General features: G+C 36.2%; 1 protein-coding gene across 1 annotated transcript in view; it reads left to right on the forward strand.

Moving 5' to 3' along the window:
• Positions 1 to 13,499, forward strand: part of SEPTIN7 (septin 7) — a gene marked incomplete at its 5' end in the record, with an annotated part of 64,206 nt that extends 50,707 nt beyond the window's left edge. The window contains 6 exons of the mRNA XM_027809990.2: positions 1,452 to 1,503; positions 2,426 to 2,551; positions 6,962 to 6,982; positions 9,634 to 9,769; positions 11,778 to 11,917; positions 12,470 to 13,499. Coding sequence (XP_027665791.2) covers positions 1,452 to 1,503; positions 2,426 to 2,551; positions 6,962 to 6,982; positions 9,634 to 9,769; positions 11,778 to 11,917; positions 12,470 to 12,509 — 515 coding nt within the window. The remainder of the gene's footprint in view (positions 1 to 1,451; positions 1,504 to 2,425; positions 2,552 to 6,961; positions 6,983 to 9,633; positions 9,770 to 11,777; positions 11,918 to 12,469) is intronic.
• Positions 13,500 to 15,169: the final 1,670 nt, after the last annotated feature.

Raw genomic sequence — 15,169 nt, forward strand, 5'->3', positions numbered from 1 at the left:
TATAGTGAAACTCACTATTAAACTGGTTTTGCATGATCATTGAACTTTTTCCTTACAGTGTGCATGTATTGAATAAAGGGAAGATTTTTTTTTTTCTTGCTATTTCTGCCTTCCAAGAACAAGGGACTGTACATCTGATGCAGTGTAAAATAGACCCAAAAAAATCCAACCAACAGGCAGAGTATGGACCAATACTTTAGAGAGAAATGCTGTAGCACTTTGAAGTGCATGTCTGGCAGGAAATGAGGTTTGGCAGAAAGTAAAAACCAGCTGCACCAGAGAGGATCCAGCTTTATTTAAGGCTATTGCATTAGCATTTGGAGATGTACAAAATGCTGCTGCTTTTCTTCATTTTAAAAAAAACTTTGTGTTTTACACTCATTGATTGTATAATTTTTGGAAGGGAAGAACTAGCCTAACGAAAAGGAGCCTCTTTAAATGGCTTTGAGTCTGCCAGCTAAGGACAGAATAGTCAGAGATGATACTTTTTTGAGAGTATGACTTCATGTACTATCTTGAACAGCACCACTTAACAGTTTGTGTAAAACCATGGGATAAAATAATGCAGGAGTGCAGATACAAGCTGAACACACAGGGAGAATATGTGCTTCATTTTTCTGTAGGATTCACTGAACCTGGGTTATTTTAATTCCTTCATCCTGTTTTCCTTCTTCCTTCCCACAAAAACGTCCATCTCTGCTTCAGGGGCATATTGGAACCTGTCTTGTGCCTTTCTTTTGCGTGTGCCAAGAGCTTTGTGTGTTGCCTTCTCTGTCTGCATGCCAGAGAGTTCAGAGATGTACATTTTTCTCCAGTGTTAATTCATTATGTATTGGGAAATGCCACTCAGTACCAGCCTCTTCTACAGTAATGGGATGATAGGCACAGTGGAGTGGGTGACATCTAATGACAGCTGTCAATGTGCTCTTTTGGCCTGTAGGCCTATGCATCAAATAAGATATACAGCCTTCCTTTGCTTAGGTAATAAAGGACTAAATCCACATAAAAATTAAGACTCTTGGCAACTCATTTGGTGGGGCAGGGAGAAATAGATTGCCTTGTCTGTCTTCTAAAGGTTTCGGATAGACCTGTATTTAGACTGAGGTCTTTGGTTAGTGCCTGATCCTTATACAACTGTGCTGGCAGGGCTTCCAAAGGACCATACAGTTACTTAAACTGGCAAAACTGTGCTTCTGTTGCAGTAGCTTTTTTGCTGTATGGAGTACGGTTTGTCATATGGCTTAGGGGAGCACAGGAACTCTGCTGGTAGGATATATTGATGTATTGCTAATGCTGTCCTACTGTTAATACGCGTACTGTTTGAGTAAGGAAAGGCGGGAAGTGATCTGTTGTTGGAATGAATGTAGGAGTTGGGTGACATCTAAAAGCCTTACCTCTATGTAGGGCACGTATTTTGGTTGGCATCTCAACAAAAATTTACCTCTTTGCAGTTGAAAATGGTGAACACTGTGATTTCACAATTCTGAGGAACATGTTGATAAGGTAAGTAACCTGTGGGGGTAACATGAAGTTTTCTGGTATGTCCAGGAGATTGGAAGTCGTATATTGGAGGATAAAGGATTTGAGCTAGTGAGTTGATATTAATCCCTATATTTTTAATTGTGAACAATATCTTACACTTAGTGATATCTTGTTTAACCACATATTTAGCAAGCGGTGGTGGTGATATTTTTTTAAATAGTTCTCTGCTTTCTGATTACTTGTTCTTGAAAATTGTGATTAAACCATAGGAACCAGAGTTCTTTGTTAGTGCTGATGTGTACGTAGTTGTAGGTATTTTTTTAAAAACAAAAGTCAGTGCTGCAGTTGTCTAGAGCAAGACTGCTTGTGCTTCGTTGTGTTAGGCACTGAGTCCTATACTTAACAGCAGTTCAGTAAGTGACATCTGCTATAACAAGTCTTAGTTTGATCATTAAGCTTTGCTTTTCTCCAGGCTGACAATGGAAAATTATTATGGGAAATGAGTGCTTGTAACTTAGTCTTGAACTTTACATTTAGCTTTTGCAGACTTAAAAGATAGGAACTAGGAAGTTTTGTTTGTTTGTTTCTTGCCTGATGTGCTTTGGCAGACCTACTCCAGTAGTAATACACACTTTTCATATCTGTTCTCCAAATTTGCAAGTTTATCCACAGAAGTCAAATTTTCCAAAGATGAGTCCTGTAAATTAAGGTCTAGAATGATGCAAACTTGAGAGAGTTCATTGCAGAATAACCTGGTATTTCTGTGACTTTGCTGTCTTGACAGCTGTAATTTATGTGGAAGAAAGAAACATTGTGGGGAGTGGGACATTAATGAAGGGATATAATTATAAAATTAAGTAAATCTGCAAAATTACCATGGACTGATTTTTCAGGTAGTATTTTGTATTTGTGCACTAAGCTGATAAATTGCAATTATTGACAGAACTCATATGCAGGACCTGAAGGATGTCACTAATAACGTACATTATGAGAACTACAGAAGCAGAAAACTGGCAGCTGTTACATACAACGGTGTTGACAACAACAAAAATAAAGGGCAGCTAACAAAGTAAGTTCTTGTTAAGGTTGTATTGTGCTTTAGTCTTTTTGCTCTGGTTTTTGTTTCATTGGTTTTGTGTATGTGTGGTGGGGTTTCTGGCTTTGTTTTTTTTCTGTGGGGAGTGGTTTTGTTTTTATTTATCCTCCCATCAGTTGCCTCTTCACTGTAGTTCTGGTCTTTACACTGTATACCTCTTGTTTACTTCTGATTTTTTTTCTATTTCAGTAATGTTTACATTAGTTTAACTGAACATATTAAATAACTGGGTTTTAGTAAGAGTTCTCTTCAGGACTGAATCTAACATTTACTATTTTTGTTTGAGTTTTATTTCACTGGCACTTATTGCAAAGTTTTTGTGCATCAGTGTTTCTATTTTGGTTTATATACTTTCGGGATTGTTGGTTCTTTTGGCGTGAATGCTCAATACTTTGTGTCAGGGACGTTTTTGAGAAGAAAGGATTAAAATTTTTTTGGAAATTTTGAAAATCCAGATCTGCTGCTGTCATCTTTGAAACGCTGCCCTGGCTACTTCTACGGTTGCTTATCATGGCAGGGAAATTATTGCAACGTCTTTATCTTCTGTGAGAGGAGAGTTGCAGTGAAGGAGGGTTTTTGTCTTTTGTTGCAGTTGGTTTGTTGTTTTTTTAACCCTCATATATCATTTTAATTACCTCTGACAGCAAGTTGTTTGCCAGCCTCATGAAGTTACTGGAAGATTTAAAAGTAGGCTCTACTTTATTCTGCATTGTATAATGCTGTTTGAGAATAGCCTCACTCTTAAGTATTTTTCTCCTGTATCAACAATAATTACTGATTAAATAATTAATAATTAGTGATACTATTTCTTTTATTTGTACTAGATTTAAATACAATTTTCTCAACCAAAATATAGGGTACTATTCTGTTCAACTAATGACCTGCCAAATTGCAGCTGTTCTTCCTGAAAAACATCTCTGAAACTAGATGGAAATATCTGCTATTCCCATCCATTTGACAGCTACAAAGCCATTTTTCATTAAAGGAGCGTCTATTCTGTGCTACCTTAATGCTTTGAAAGTGGCCGTGAGGGAATGATTTAAGCGGACATGACTTGGTTCCGTCTAGTGTGAGCCTACACGAGATGTTGACAAAAAATACAATAGTATATGTCAGTTATATCAACTCTTCGAATGTGTATGTAAATTTAGGTAAGGTTTTAGTGAGGTCAAGTCTTAAAAAGGGTAGTTTTCCAATACGTGTATCCATAACAGAGTGGTTCCTTCTTCTTACTGTCATGTTTGTTGTCGTCATATTGTCCCTGAGTCGCGTCTCGAGGGTTCTGAATGCTTACAGCAAGTATGAGAAACATTTCTCAAGCCACACTGTTCCTTGTAACGGTACAGTGTTAATGGGAGGGAGAGGAGGAATCATAAGAACTAAAATTACTAGATGAGGTAGTTGCTGTGGAAAAATTGGGGATTGGGGGGGATGTAAGGTAGTTCCCATGTTTGAGAACAAAACAGTGTAAGTGGGCACGTCAGAGAAGAAAATTACTTGAGTGCAAGATCTGGAGCTAACTTTCTCTTTGCTGAGGTGATAGTGTATTATTAGTAGCACAGAAAAGAAAATTCTGCATTTCCTCCAGGACTTCTGACTTGCTATTGCTATACTGTTTACTGTATTATTATTTGCTGTTACTGTACTGAAAAGTGAAACTTTTCCATGGATATCAAATGAAGTTGTTTAGTTCTTATTTTTTTGTGTTGTTTAATACTATGTTTTTATACCTTTCCAAACCTTAGTATGTTTTCCTTAGATTTTGAAAAAAATCTGAATTTTAGTGATAACACTTTCACTATCTTTTGGTTTGTGCTGTTTGTGTTAGCTTGCACCTACAATCTTGGTCTGTTACTTAATCCCCGGTTAAGGACTGGTTATGCTGAATTTTTCTGTAAAAGAATAAACCAGTGATTTTTTTATATCTATTTTTTATTCCCATATTGCAATCATAACAAGATGCATTTCTGTATAAATGTATCTATTAGAATGTTTCAAAACTCTTTTTGTGTCCTTCATTTGCCCTTCTCAGTCAGTTGCTGATAGCTTTGCTGAGATTTTCTTTTTAGCTAGAATTTACGCTAAGAGGGTCTGGAATTCCTGTGCTTTCTGAAGCAATGCTTATTTTTGCATCTCCTGCCATCTCGGATCACTATGCTGTCCCATCTGAATATTTCTAGGCAAACGTGCCTTTTGGAACAATTTTCTCTATAAGAAATGTCTCTCAGAACACTGCAGTACTGCATCTTGGAGGAGAATAAATACAACTGGTGCTTTTAGCCATCAGGTTTTCTTTTGTTCGAGAGAAGAATTGTTAAATGATTGCAGTTTGTTTGATTCAGCCATTTGAAAGATAGCAAAATCTATTGCAAACTTGTAAGAAATATTTTGAACCTTTCCTTAGTTTGTTCCTTCAAACACAGGGTGACTTTAAGTACAATTCTTAAATGCATATATTGGTTATGAAGCAGCTGATGCTATTCTTGTCTTGTTACCTTATCCAAATGTTGAGTTGCAGCATTGTTTTTTAAGCTTTAACATGCTTTTTTGGCTTCAGTGTGTTCTCATTGTGTTGAATCTAGCATAGTTGAAGCAGCATAGAAAGAATTTTCCTAATAACGAAGTGGCTTCCTGGGAATTAATTGAAAGGGGGACGAACAGATATTAACAGTTTATCCATGCATCCCCTTAGGAGATTTATGCTTGCCTGCTTGCCTTTTGAAAGAAGCGTCTGTGTCTCAAATGGAGCAATATTTGACTTGTCCTCTGGAAATCTGATTCTTTCACAAGAGGCAGATCCTGTATCTCCATATGAGAATGGAGACGTGCTCTGATGCTGTCTGGTGGTATTGCAAGCATACTGTTAAGCACGGACACAACCTCTGGCTCTGGAAACTACTTCGCTGCTGTTCTCTAAGATGGGAGGTTAGACATAAGAGACGTACATGCAGCGGTTTTTGCGCTTCTCCAAAAGTATCTCCTACTGGCAGCTGTTGGAGACTGGACTGACTTTTTGCACCTTTAAAACAGCTGTATTTTTATGATCTTCGCAGATCTTTGTTTTTCATACTGTTAACATGCAAATGTGAAAGAAAAACGGAAGTATGTGCTACAAGTTTTACTAATGCTGGGCAGATGAAGTGAAGCAATTTCTTCTGTGCAGTTGATAATTTTCTCTGATTTGTCTCCTTTGATTTGGTGAAACTCTAAATGACTGTTCTACAAGTAACTCGTTGACCGAAGAGCAATCCAAAGCATGTATTTTCGGTGATTATGTAGCCTTTTTGTATTTTAGGTTTAGCGTCTGATTTCTTCAAATTTTCAACATCATCCCAGCCATTAGAAAAATCAAATGGCAAGGGTAGTCTTCACATATATGGATAACTTGTCTCTTCAAACTCTGTGGTAATTGTAATTTCACACGTGTGTACTGTGTGACGTGTGAGAAAATTGGCATTCGCTCTGAAATTTAAAATTTTTAATGTGAAAAATCTTTTCCATTTGCTGTATGAAGCTGCTATCTTCAGTCAGTTTAAAAGTAAAACCTTACTTTATTGAAAGTCGTATCGTATGCTGTAAAATGAGCCTTATCCATCTACTGCTCTGTCCAATAACCTGTCTGTCACCCGGTAACAAAATACACAACTCACAGGTCGTTCTAATCACTTAGCTTAGACAGCTTCTAACTCCCTTTCCCTGTATTCTTAGAGAATTGTGTGGAGCGGTTCTAATTGTTATTAAGCCCACCTTAATCTGTGGTGAGACTGAATCTAAGCATCTTGTTTTCAGCCTTCCCCCGCCCCCGCTCCTGGTGTTAGTGAAGTACCAACGCCAGGCACGGCCGGGTTGAGCATCGCGCTCCGGGGCGGTGACATTGCAGCAAGCCTTCTGCAGAGCTGAGCTCAGCCCCGGCGGGACCTCTGCTGGCCACGGACGTCAAGTGCTCTTTTTGTAGCACAAGAACATGCCTGGGGGTTTCATACAAATGTCCTTTGCTAGGTGACAATTTTTAAATGAACACAGAAGCCTCGATATGGCATTGGTATCCGAAAATTTGTTTAGAGCAAGCGGTTGTTCATGTGACTAAAATATTTAAAAATCACTTTAAGAGCATGCATATTCTAGGGAAGGTATTCCTGAAAGTGTCTGCACATCAAACCTGCCTTAATATTGACATGGTATAGTGATTTACTAACTGAATTTCACATAAATATAACAAGCTTTAAGTCTTTCCTTTTACTGTGAAAAATTTGCTTTTGGGGGAGCACATAATTAGCTTTAGGAATCTATTAATAATGATTTTACTTTTTTAATTATTGCTTTTTGATTTTGTGGTTTTATTTAAGCATGCTAAGCTAAGCCTCTGTATTTTTTGTTTTTTAGATTTGACACAGTTGAAGGCATGTAAGTGGTCATTTAAATTTTTCCAAAAAACTTAAAGACAAAAATTTTATAAAAACAAAAAAGAGTTTCACTGTTTAATGTTTCAAATTTAAAAGTTTCCTGTCATCCCGTTCTTAGCATTGGTTTTTTCCCTAGCAGTTTTTTTTGTTGTTGTTGTTTTAAAGCTGTGCTAGTGTAAACTGTAGGAATTTAGAAATACTTTCAGTGACAGATATATCTGTAAAAAACCCATTCTCTTTTAGAAACTTTTTGGCTAAGCCTCAAACAAATTTGGTCAAACTTCAAGCAGAAGTGCATAAATTGGGAAATCCCCCCAGTTTCTATCCATAGGTTCATCATTATCTGTAGATTTACAGCACTTCATTGGATTGGGAAATTAGTTACTTTAATCTTTTTCCATGGTTTTATCTTATTACTGGCTCGCAGAGGTTCCACGTTGCACATATCTAGAATAATTTTTTATTTTTGCCAATTAACTTTGAGGGCTGTTTTAACATACATCCTACTATTAAATGTGTTATGTCTTCGGTGGTCTTCCTTCAGCTCTCTTTTTGTTCAAGTCCCTTGTATAGTTGTATCCTGAATTACAAGATGATGTGTTTTTACCCACGTCACATACTGATGACCTAACAAAACCAGTTGTGACCTCGGTTGTAAAGCTCTGGGCTGTAAATGCTTGCTTGTTAGTTTATCAGATTTTCTGTGCAGACTGATTTTTACCACTGAATGAATATACAGCTGCAATACAGCTGGCGTGACATCCCCATTAGATTATTAGTTTGTCAACAGAAGGACAGTTCTGCTCCCTTTTCAGCTCTGTAGAAACTGCAGCAATAATTCCTCACTATTCAGATCTACTTCCTAGGTTAATTTTTGAAGAGCAGATACATTTGAGAACTTGTACACTTTTAACAACAAGAAAATAGTCTTGTTTTGACAGCTGGTTAGTTTCCACAAGTACTGCTACTCACCTCTTCCTTCATTTTTCTTCTTATTTTAGTGTATTAGTGTACTTTCACCTGGGTTTAACCATTATTTATGTTCCTTGACAAAAGTTGCTAAAGGGCTAAAGTAAACATTAGACTGAGGGTCAGTTTCAGTTCCATATATTATACAGCATTTTACTTACCTGTCCAAGCTTTGCAACTATTCGTTCAGATTCAATTTAATTCTTTTTTTAAAATGGAAATGCCTTTTTTTTCTTCCTCCTCCTTGCCCCCCACCAGTTGTCACCCTTAAAATACTGGTGTTTGAGGAAAAAGTCCATATGGTCTTGAGTTGATGTGACATCAGTTACTCTCACTGTATGGTTAGTTGGTGAAAATGGGCAAGCAGGAAGGGTAAAATGAGCCATTAACAGTCAAACCAGATCTTAACTATGTTTGATATCTCTGTTCCTTTAAGAATGAGTAGCAAATGCTGAATCAAAATAGGCATTGCTAATTGTCTCAACCATCACTGAAAGTTAGTCATTCTTTTCTCCTTTTAGAATTTGCATTATTTGAATCAGAACAGAACAGGGGTGTTTTAGGGTCTTTTATTATTATTTGTTTGGTTGGTTGTTTTGTTTTTTTAAAATGAAAACAAAATTACTTTTGATAGGGCTTAGGCTTGCTACCTCTACAATTTGCTGGTCTGAGTGACTTTTTGCTGACATTGCCGTAGATACCCTCTGCTGGTTGACCATAACAGTTCCAGATATATTCAGTTCTTCATTGTTAACAACATGATAGTTAAAGCTTTGTCATTTTAAGCCATACATACTCAAAACCTAAAAAGGAGGCCAGTGATTTGTTTTGATTACGTTGTTGAACAGTAGAAAAATCTTAATGACTCTATGTAGCAATCATCACTAGATAAAAATCATCCTGTTTTATCAGATATTTAGTGTGAAACTTGCTATTTAAAATCTGTATCGCCATAACATAGATAGCAGGCTTATACAGCTTTGAAAATTCAGAACCCAGAAAAGGAATAACCGTGAAGTATATTTTAAAAAAAATAACTAACTTATAAAAATAATGTACATTAAGTTTATCAATAGCTTTCTAAAGGAAAGTCTTCCAACTAACACTTCCGTGCAGTACTGATATTCAGTTCCTGAATCTGTTTTTTGCAAAGTTGCTATCTCTTCAAAAGCATGACCACAGTGTTCAACACAGTTGTAATGTTAACTTACTCTTTGGACTCACTTTAAACAGTGAAGATTTAGAGGAAATGGGACACTTTTTCTACAGTGCTCTTAAAATTTTTATTATGTCCATTGATTTTTGTATATATTTGAAAGGAAAGGAAAGATGCCTGAAGATCACTTGGAAGATGCTAACTTTTTTTTTTTGGTAACTTTTGGTTTCCTGTCTTCCCACTACCAGGTTCTCCTAAAGATATAAATTCAAGAGTTCTGTTACCCTAAATGTAATGTAAATCAATTGTGGGGGAGGAAAATATATTGTATAAAGTGTCTTTTGGAGGAAAGCTTAACTAAACAGTTAATATAATAATGCAAATTGAATTTAAGCTAGCAGTGCACACAGCAATGTTATTTATCTTAATGCTTCAGCATTTTTATCTTGTTTTTTACAGATGCCCTAATGTAACAGACAGGAAAAAAAGTTCTAACTAGCTAACTTCTTTTTCTGGATTTATGGCAGGAGCCCGTTGGCACAGATGGAGGAGGAAAGGAGGGAGCATGTAGCCAAAATGAAAAAAATGGAAATGGAAATGGAACAGGTGTTTGAGATGAAAGTCAAAGAAAAAGTTCAGAAACTGAAGGACTCCGAGGCTGAGGTAATCGAAGTGTCTTAAACGCCAATATGCTTGAGGCTGAACAAGTGTAGAGATGGTTCCTTTTGCCAAGACTTTGCAACATAACCTCTGTCTATAATTTGATTCCATAGTTAGATTTTACGTTTAAGGACAACACGGTTATTCTTTCTCAGCTTGTTGTCTTTGCTGAAATGGTGTACGCCCAAACTTAAAACATAATTTTAATGTTCTCATGCATTTTCATTTTATTTTCACAGTATGTTAGAATACTCCTTAACTTTCTTACCCTCTTTTTCTCCCTCTTCTTTGGAATATTTTATGCATGTTTTCTTCCATGTGCGTTAAAAACTTCTGCAGACTTTAATGGTTTACACAAGCTAATGTAGTAATGATAATTTGCGTATTAAAAAATCATTTTACAAGTTAGATACAATGTCTGTAAGAAACCATCTAAATGAGAATTACAAGACTAAGGAAGAGACAGGGATATGTTGTCAGCATTTTGATGTCATTTGAATGTACATAAATTTAATTTGTCATCTCCAGGTTAAGTCCTCACAGTGAAACTGTTTTTATGGCCTTCAAGCAACTAGAGTGATCTTTCTAAGAGACTATTGTAAAATTATATTTAACTGGAAAATTAATTTTAAATTTTGAAAAGGCAGCTTCCCATAAGAAGCCTAATAGAGAAGTTCAAAACTGTCAAAGTTCCTGAAGGAAAGTTTGGCTCCAGATCTGAGGGAAAGTGAGGGAACTTGGAAGGATGGTTGAAATGTTGAAATGCTTGGCAGCCTGGGCATTATAAGGAGGCAAGACATACTGGATCAGAGGAAAAAAAAAAGTATCAATCCAGACTTTTTTCTTTTGAAGAAACATATAGATAAGGGCATAAATGCTAATATACACCATTCAGCAATTTGAGGATTTTAAAGCTAAGCATTTTATCTGGATCACTGTGTTTAATTAGTCACTGGATTTATCCTTCCTCATTTTCTCTCTCTCATCTTTTTGAACCCATTTATATTTCTGGCCTTCACACTCTACTTGTAATATGAAAACCAAACAGAAACCTATCTTGTTTTGCATGTAATACTTCATGACTTTTTGACTGAGCGCATCCTGTGATGCTAGTTTTTAAATGTTCATGCAGTGCTTTTTTTTTTTCTTCACCATTCATGACTTCAAACTTCTGTTGTATTTCTCTAAATGTAGAAAAGTAGACAATAAGCACTGCTGAGTATAAAGCATTTAAAAAAAAAATCTGTAAAAGGAAATATGTTTTGAAGGGTTTGCGTAAGACAGGAATTTGCAAGAGAGTAAAGAAAGAGGGAGTTTTGTTTAACCCAATTCAGAAACATGTTACACCGCACAAAAGGAATCACTTAGTGGTTCGCACATACACACAGATCCATTCTCACATACAACATATTTGATTGTCATCTGTCCCATCAACTTGCAGAAGAGACTTACACTGTTCTGGCAATGTATTCTTATTAGTATGTTACTTGTATTATTAGTATTCAGTAATACCAATAGTAATTTCTTTAGTGAATAAATTAATCTACTTAATATTTTTTCAAACAGATCCCTAATATAGTTAATATTATAGGATGAAATCAACGTTTGGGGTTTTTTTCACCTGCACAAAGTCAAAGATGCTAATTTATGCATTACTGATACTCAGATGCTCTGCAATTTGCTTCTTAACATTTGCAGCAAATAGGAAATTCAAGAATAATTCAATTTTGTTTGCCATATGTGGCTGCTTACAGCTCCCTGCTTGTAACTTGGGCAGCATTTGGGGTGTTTTCTGTTAAGTATAAAATGAGGCTGTGGGATTAATACCCTTTTATTTCTGTTATTGGCAGTGCCTATAACCTTAGAGGTTTTGGTCTAAGAGTTACTTTCTCTGAAGAGAAAACATAATCCTCTATTTCCTTGCATTAGTATCATACTGATGTTTGTTACTACAGCTCCAGAAGTTGCTGTGTTTTCTGCACTTACTGACTGTTCATAACTTTTTCTATAGCTGCAGCGACGCCACGAGCAAATGAAAAAGAATTTGGAGGCACAACACAAAGAATTAGAGGAAAAGCGTCGCCAGTTTGAGGATGAGAAAGCAAACTGGGAAGCTCAACAGCGTATTTTGGAACAACAGAATTCTTCCAGGTAATTTGAAGTCTTGTCCTGGAGTTCAAAGTAAATGTTTGGTAGCTTTCTGCTAAAAGGCAGTTTCTGTGGTAATGACGGTCAGTGCTGGGTGGCCACGATGGAAATGTCACTTAAAAGCCAAGAAAAATCTGGAACTGCTTTGAGTTACAAAGGAACATGTATTAGAAATATTGGGAAGATTATTACTTCTGAAGCAGATTTTAGTCTGCAAAAACACTGTATCCATACATAACTAGTCTAAATACATATCCAAAAAATGTTTGTGTTTGAAAGCTAGATTGCATCAGATTTCTGAAGGATGAAGAGTTGAAGCTTTGAGAATGAAAGTGTTAAGTTTTCCTAGCCCTTGGAAGGGGAAATCTAGTGATAAATGCATTGCTTGACTTCATGTAGTGCAGGTACTGTGTACATAATAAATTTCATATGTTGTACTGCAACCAGTAGAGCTTTTATAAAATGTATATTAAAAGATGTACAGTAGTCATTACTCTAAAAAGATTAGAGCATGTACGCGTTGTTTAACAGCCTTTTTTATATATATCATTTTAGGACCTTGGAAAAGAATAAGAAGAAAGGGAAGATATTTTAAATGCATCTTTTTGACCACCAGTTATGTATTAGTTGCCAATACGCCAGCCTGGACATCAGTGTTTGTTGGATCCGTTTGACCAATTTTGCACCAGTTGTATCCATAGTAATGGATTTAACAGCATGACATATTTTTGTTAATTTTGATGGAGAATGAGATGCCTTGAATTGTCTAGGGTGTTGTGTACTTGGAAAAATAACAGCTCTAAGTACCTTTTTTTTTTTTCCCCTCTTCCTTTTTTAAAACAGATGTCATTTTAATGCAAAAGAAAACATTTTACTGTTGTACAATCATGTTCTGGTGGTTTGACGGTTTACAGGATATTGAAAAATGCAAGGACTCTAGACTGTTTTTAGTGAGGATAAATTGCCATAATATGATGCAAACAATGCTTCTCTGTTATAATACAGGAATTCCTTTCAGTGCAGCATTATACAATAATGTAATTTAGTCTAACACAGTTGACCCTATTTTTGACACTTCCATTGTTTAAAAGTACACATGGAAAAACAAAAGTTGTAGGCTTACAGTGCACCTAAGCTTTTTATAACAACCCTTTTATGTTTTGGATTCTTTAAATATATGCTATTCTCATTTAGTAACTTCTTTAGCCAGAAGGATCTCATTACTGCTTCATTTTTTGTAATAACATTTAATTTAGATATTTTTCCATATATTGGCCCTCCTAAATAGAATATAGCTTCTTTCATATGGTAGGAACCAGTGAGTAAAACTTTCCTTTAACTCCCTTTTTACATTTTATGGTAAGTAGCAGGAAAAACGCATTTATAGGTCATTTCTAGGCAAAATTGTGGAGTTAACTACCAACCTGTTTCTACCTGTGTGCAGTCTTTCTTTATTTTACTAGAAATGGGAATATGGCCTCAAGAAAAACATCACCATTTTGCATTTAGCTGTATTCATATACTGCATTTCTGTATTTTTGTTTGTATTGTAAAAAGTCACATAATAAACAATGTTGTGATGTAACACGCTGCTGTGTCAGGAATTTTGAAGGAGTTAAACAGCCAAGTTCTTCTCTGGGAAATGTCTGAACTTTCTCTCTTCTGCCGGACTTGATTGACCCGTCTCTTTGATTTATCCAAGTAATTAGTTTAAGGTATAGAAAATAGCTATGCGTTGTGGAGTTGTTAAAAAAAATCCGGTTTCAGCGGCTGTGAATTGCGAAACACTGGTCTGTCTGGCCCAGAAGAGGGCACCCCGCATCCGCAGGCGCTGTGCTGCATCCCTTTCCTGCAGCCTCTTTAGGTACTTCTGTTGGGCTTCTGGGCAGGGCTGGGGCTCTTCGTCTTTTTAGCTGTGTCAGTTCTAATAAATGTAACAGTGTACATTGTTAAAAAATTGATGGCGACTTTTTATGTCTACTTGTGGAATGATGAAGAATGTCTTTTTTTTTTTTTTTTCCCTGACATGTCCCTTGTCTTACTTTGTAGTACTCCTGCTATCACTTTCTGTTCATTTTTCTTTCACGTGAGTTATGTTTATCAGAAATACATTTGTTCAGCTAGCTTCCCGAAGAAATGAAGACATTTTCAGTAGTCTGTATAAAGGCCTCCTTATAATACGTTTCAAATAGACTGGCTATCTATTTTTCAGAGAAGCTACCGATTATCAGTAAGTGGATGTAACTTTCCCTTTCAAGTGAACAGAGTTGTAAATTCTGGTATTTTGATACATCACAGAGGATGTACACTGCCTGCATGTGCCCCTCACCCCCTTGGTAAATTTATTTTGATACTTAATTCTGTAAATTGAAGAATGAAAAGACCAGGCAAGTGTTACCATCTAGGACAGGAGCTGCAGATTCTGTATTGCTTTTCAGACTCGTCAAAACTCAAGATATAATGCCTGTGGACATGCTAGTGCTTTAGCATTCTAGTTCCCTCTGAAATAGAGATTTTATTTATCAGGAAACTTATTTTAATCATGCTTGCCTTCTTTCTCCCCACTCTGAGTCTCAAAGCTCTCACACACTCAGGATAATAGGATACTAGTATAAGCTTGTGTTAGATCTTTTGTATGAGGGCTCATAGATAACTGTAACATAGCATTTGTATTTGAATGAAAATTTAGAGCATATAGAATTCAAATGTTCTGAGTTCTTTTATGAAATGGAGCATTGTCCTTTTGGGAAGACTTTTATCACCTCTGAACTTGTTTCTTAAATGCTTTGGCTTTTTGTGGTAGGTTTGGGCTGCACCAGAAGAGTAAGAGTCTGCCAAAAATTAGAATTCTTTTTCAGACTTTCTACACTCTCTAGCTGGGGAGGGGGTATAAAATAAATAAAAAAATAAATAGAGATTAGTAGGCCTGAACCTGTGCAGCTTGCAACTTCGTAGCTGTGTAGCTAGTAGAAGTCTGTAAGTTAAAGAGGTACTATGATAGAGGCCAGGATTTTTTTTCCTTCCACTGACTAAATCTTAAGTGTGTTATTTCTATAAAGTCAAAACTCCTTTTACTTGCTAATAAATAGCTACTTAAATTTCTCTGTATTTGTGTCACAACTCAACAGAACATGCAGCAGAGGTTTCGTGGTGTGTGTGCTAGCTGGTCAGAAGCCTGTTGCACCCAGATGTCAGTGGACAGTACTAGACTTGTCTTGTTTTCCTCACGAGGTGCTGTGAAACTTTACCTGCTCT

This window comes from Falco cherrug, chromosome 4 (assembly GCF_023634085.1).
Source record: "Falco cherrug isolate bFalChe1 chromosome 4, bFalChe1.pri, whole genome shotgun sequence".
Taxonomy (NCBI): domain Eukaryota; kingdom Metazoa; phylum Chordata; class Aves; order Falconiformes; family Falconidae; genus Falco; species Falco cherrug.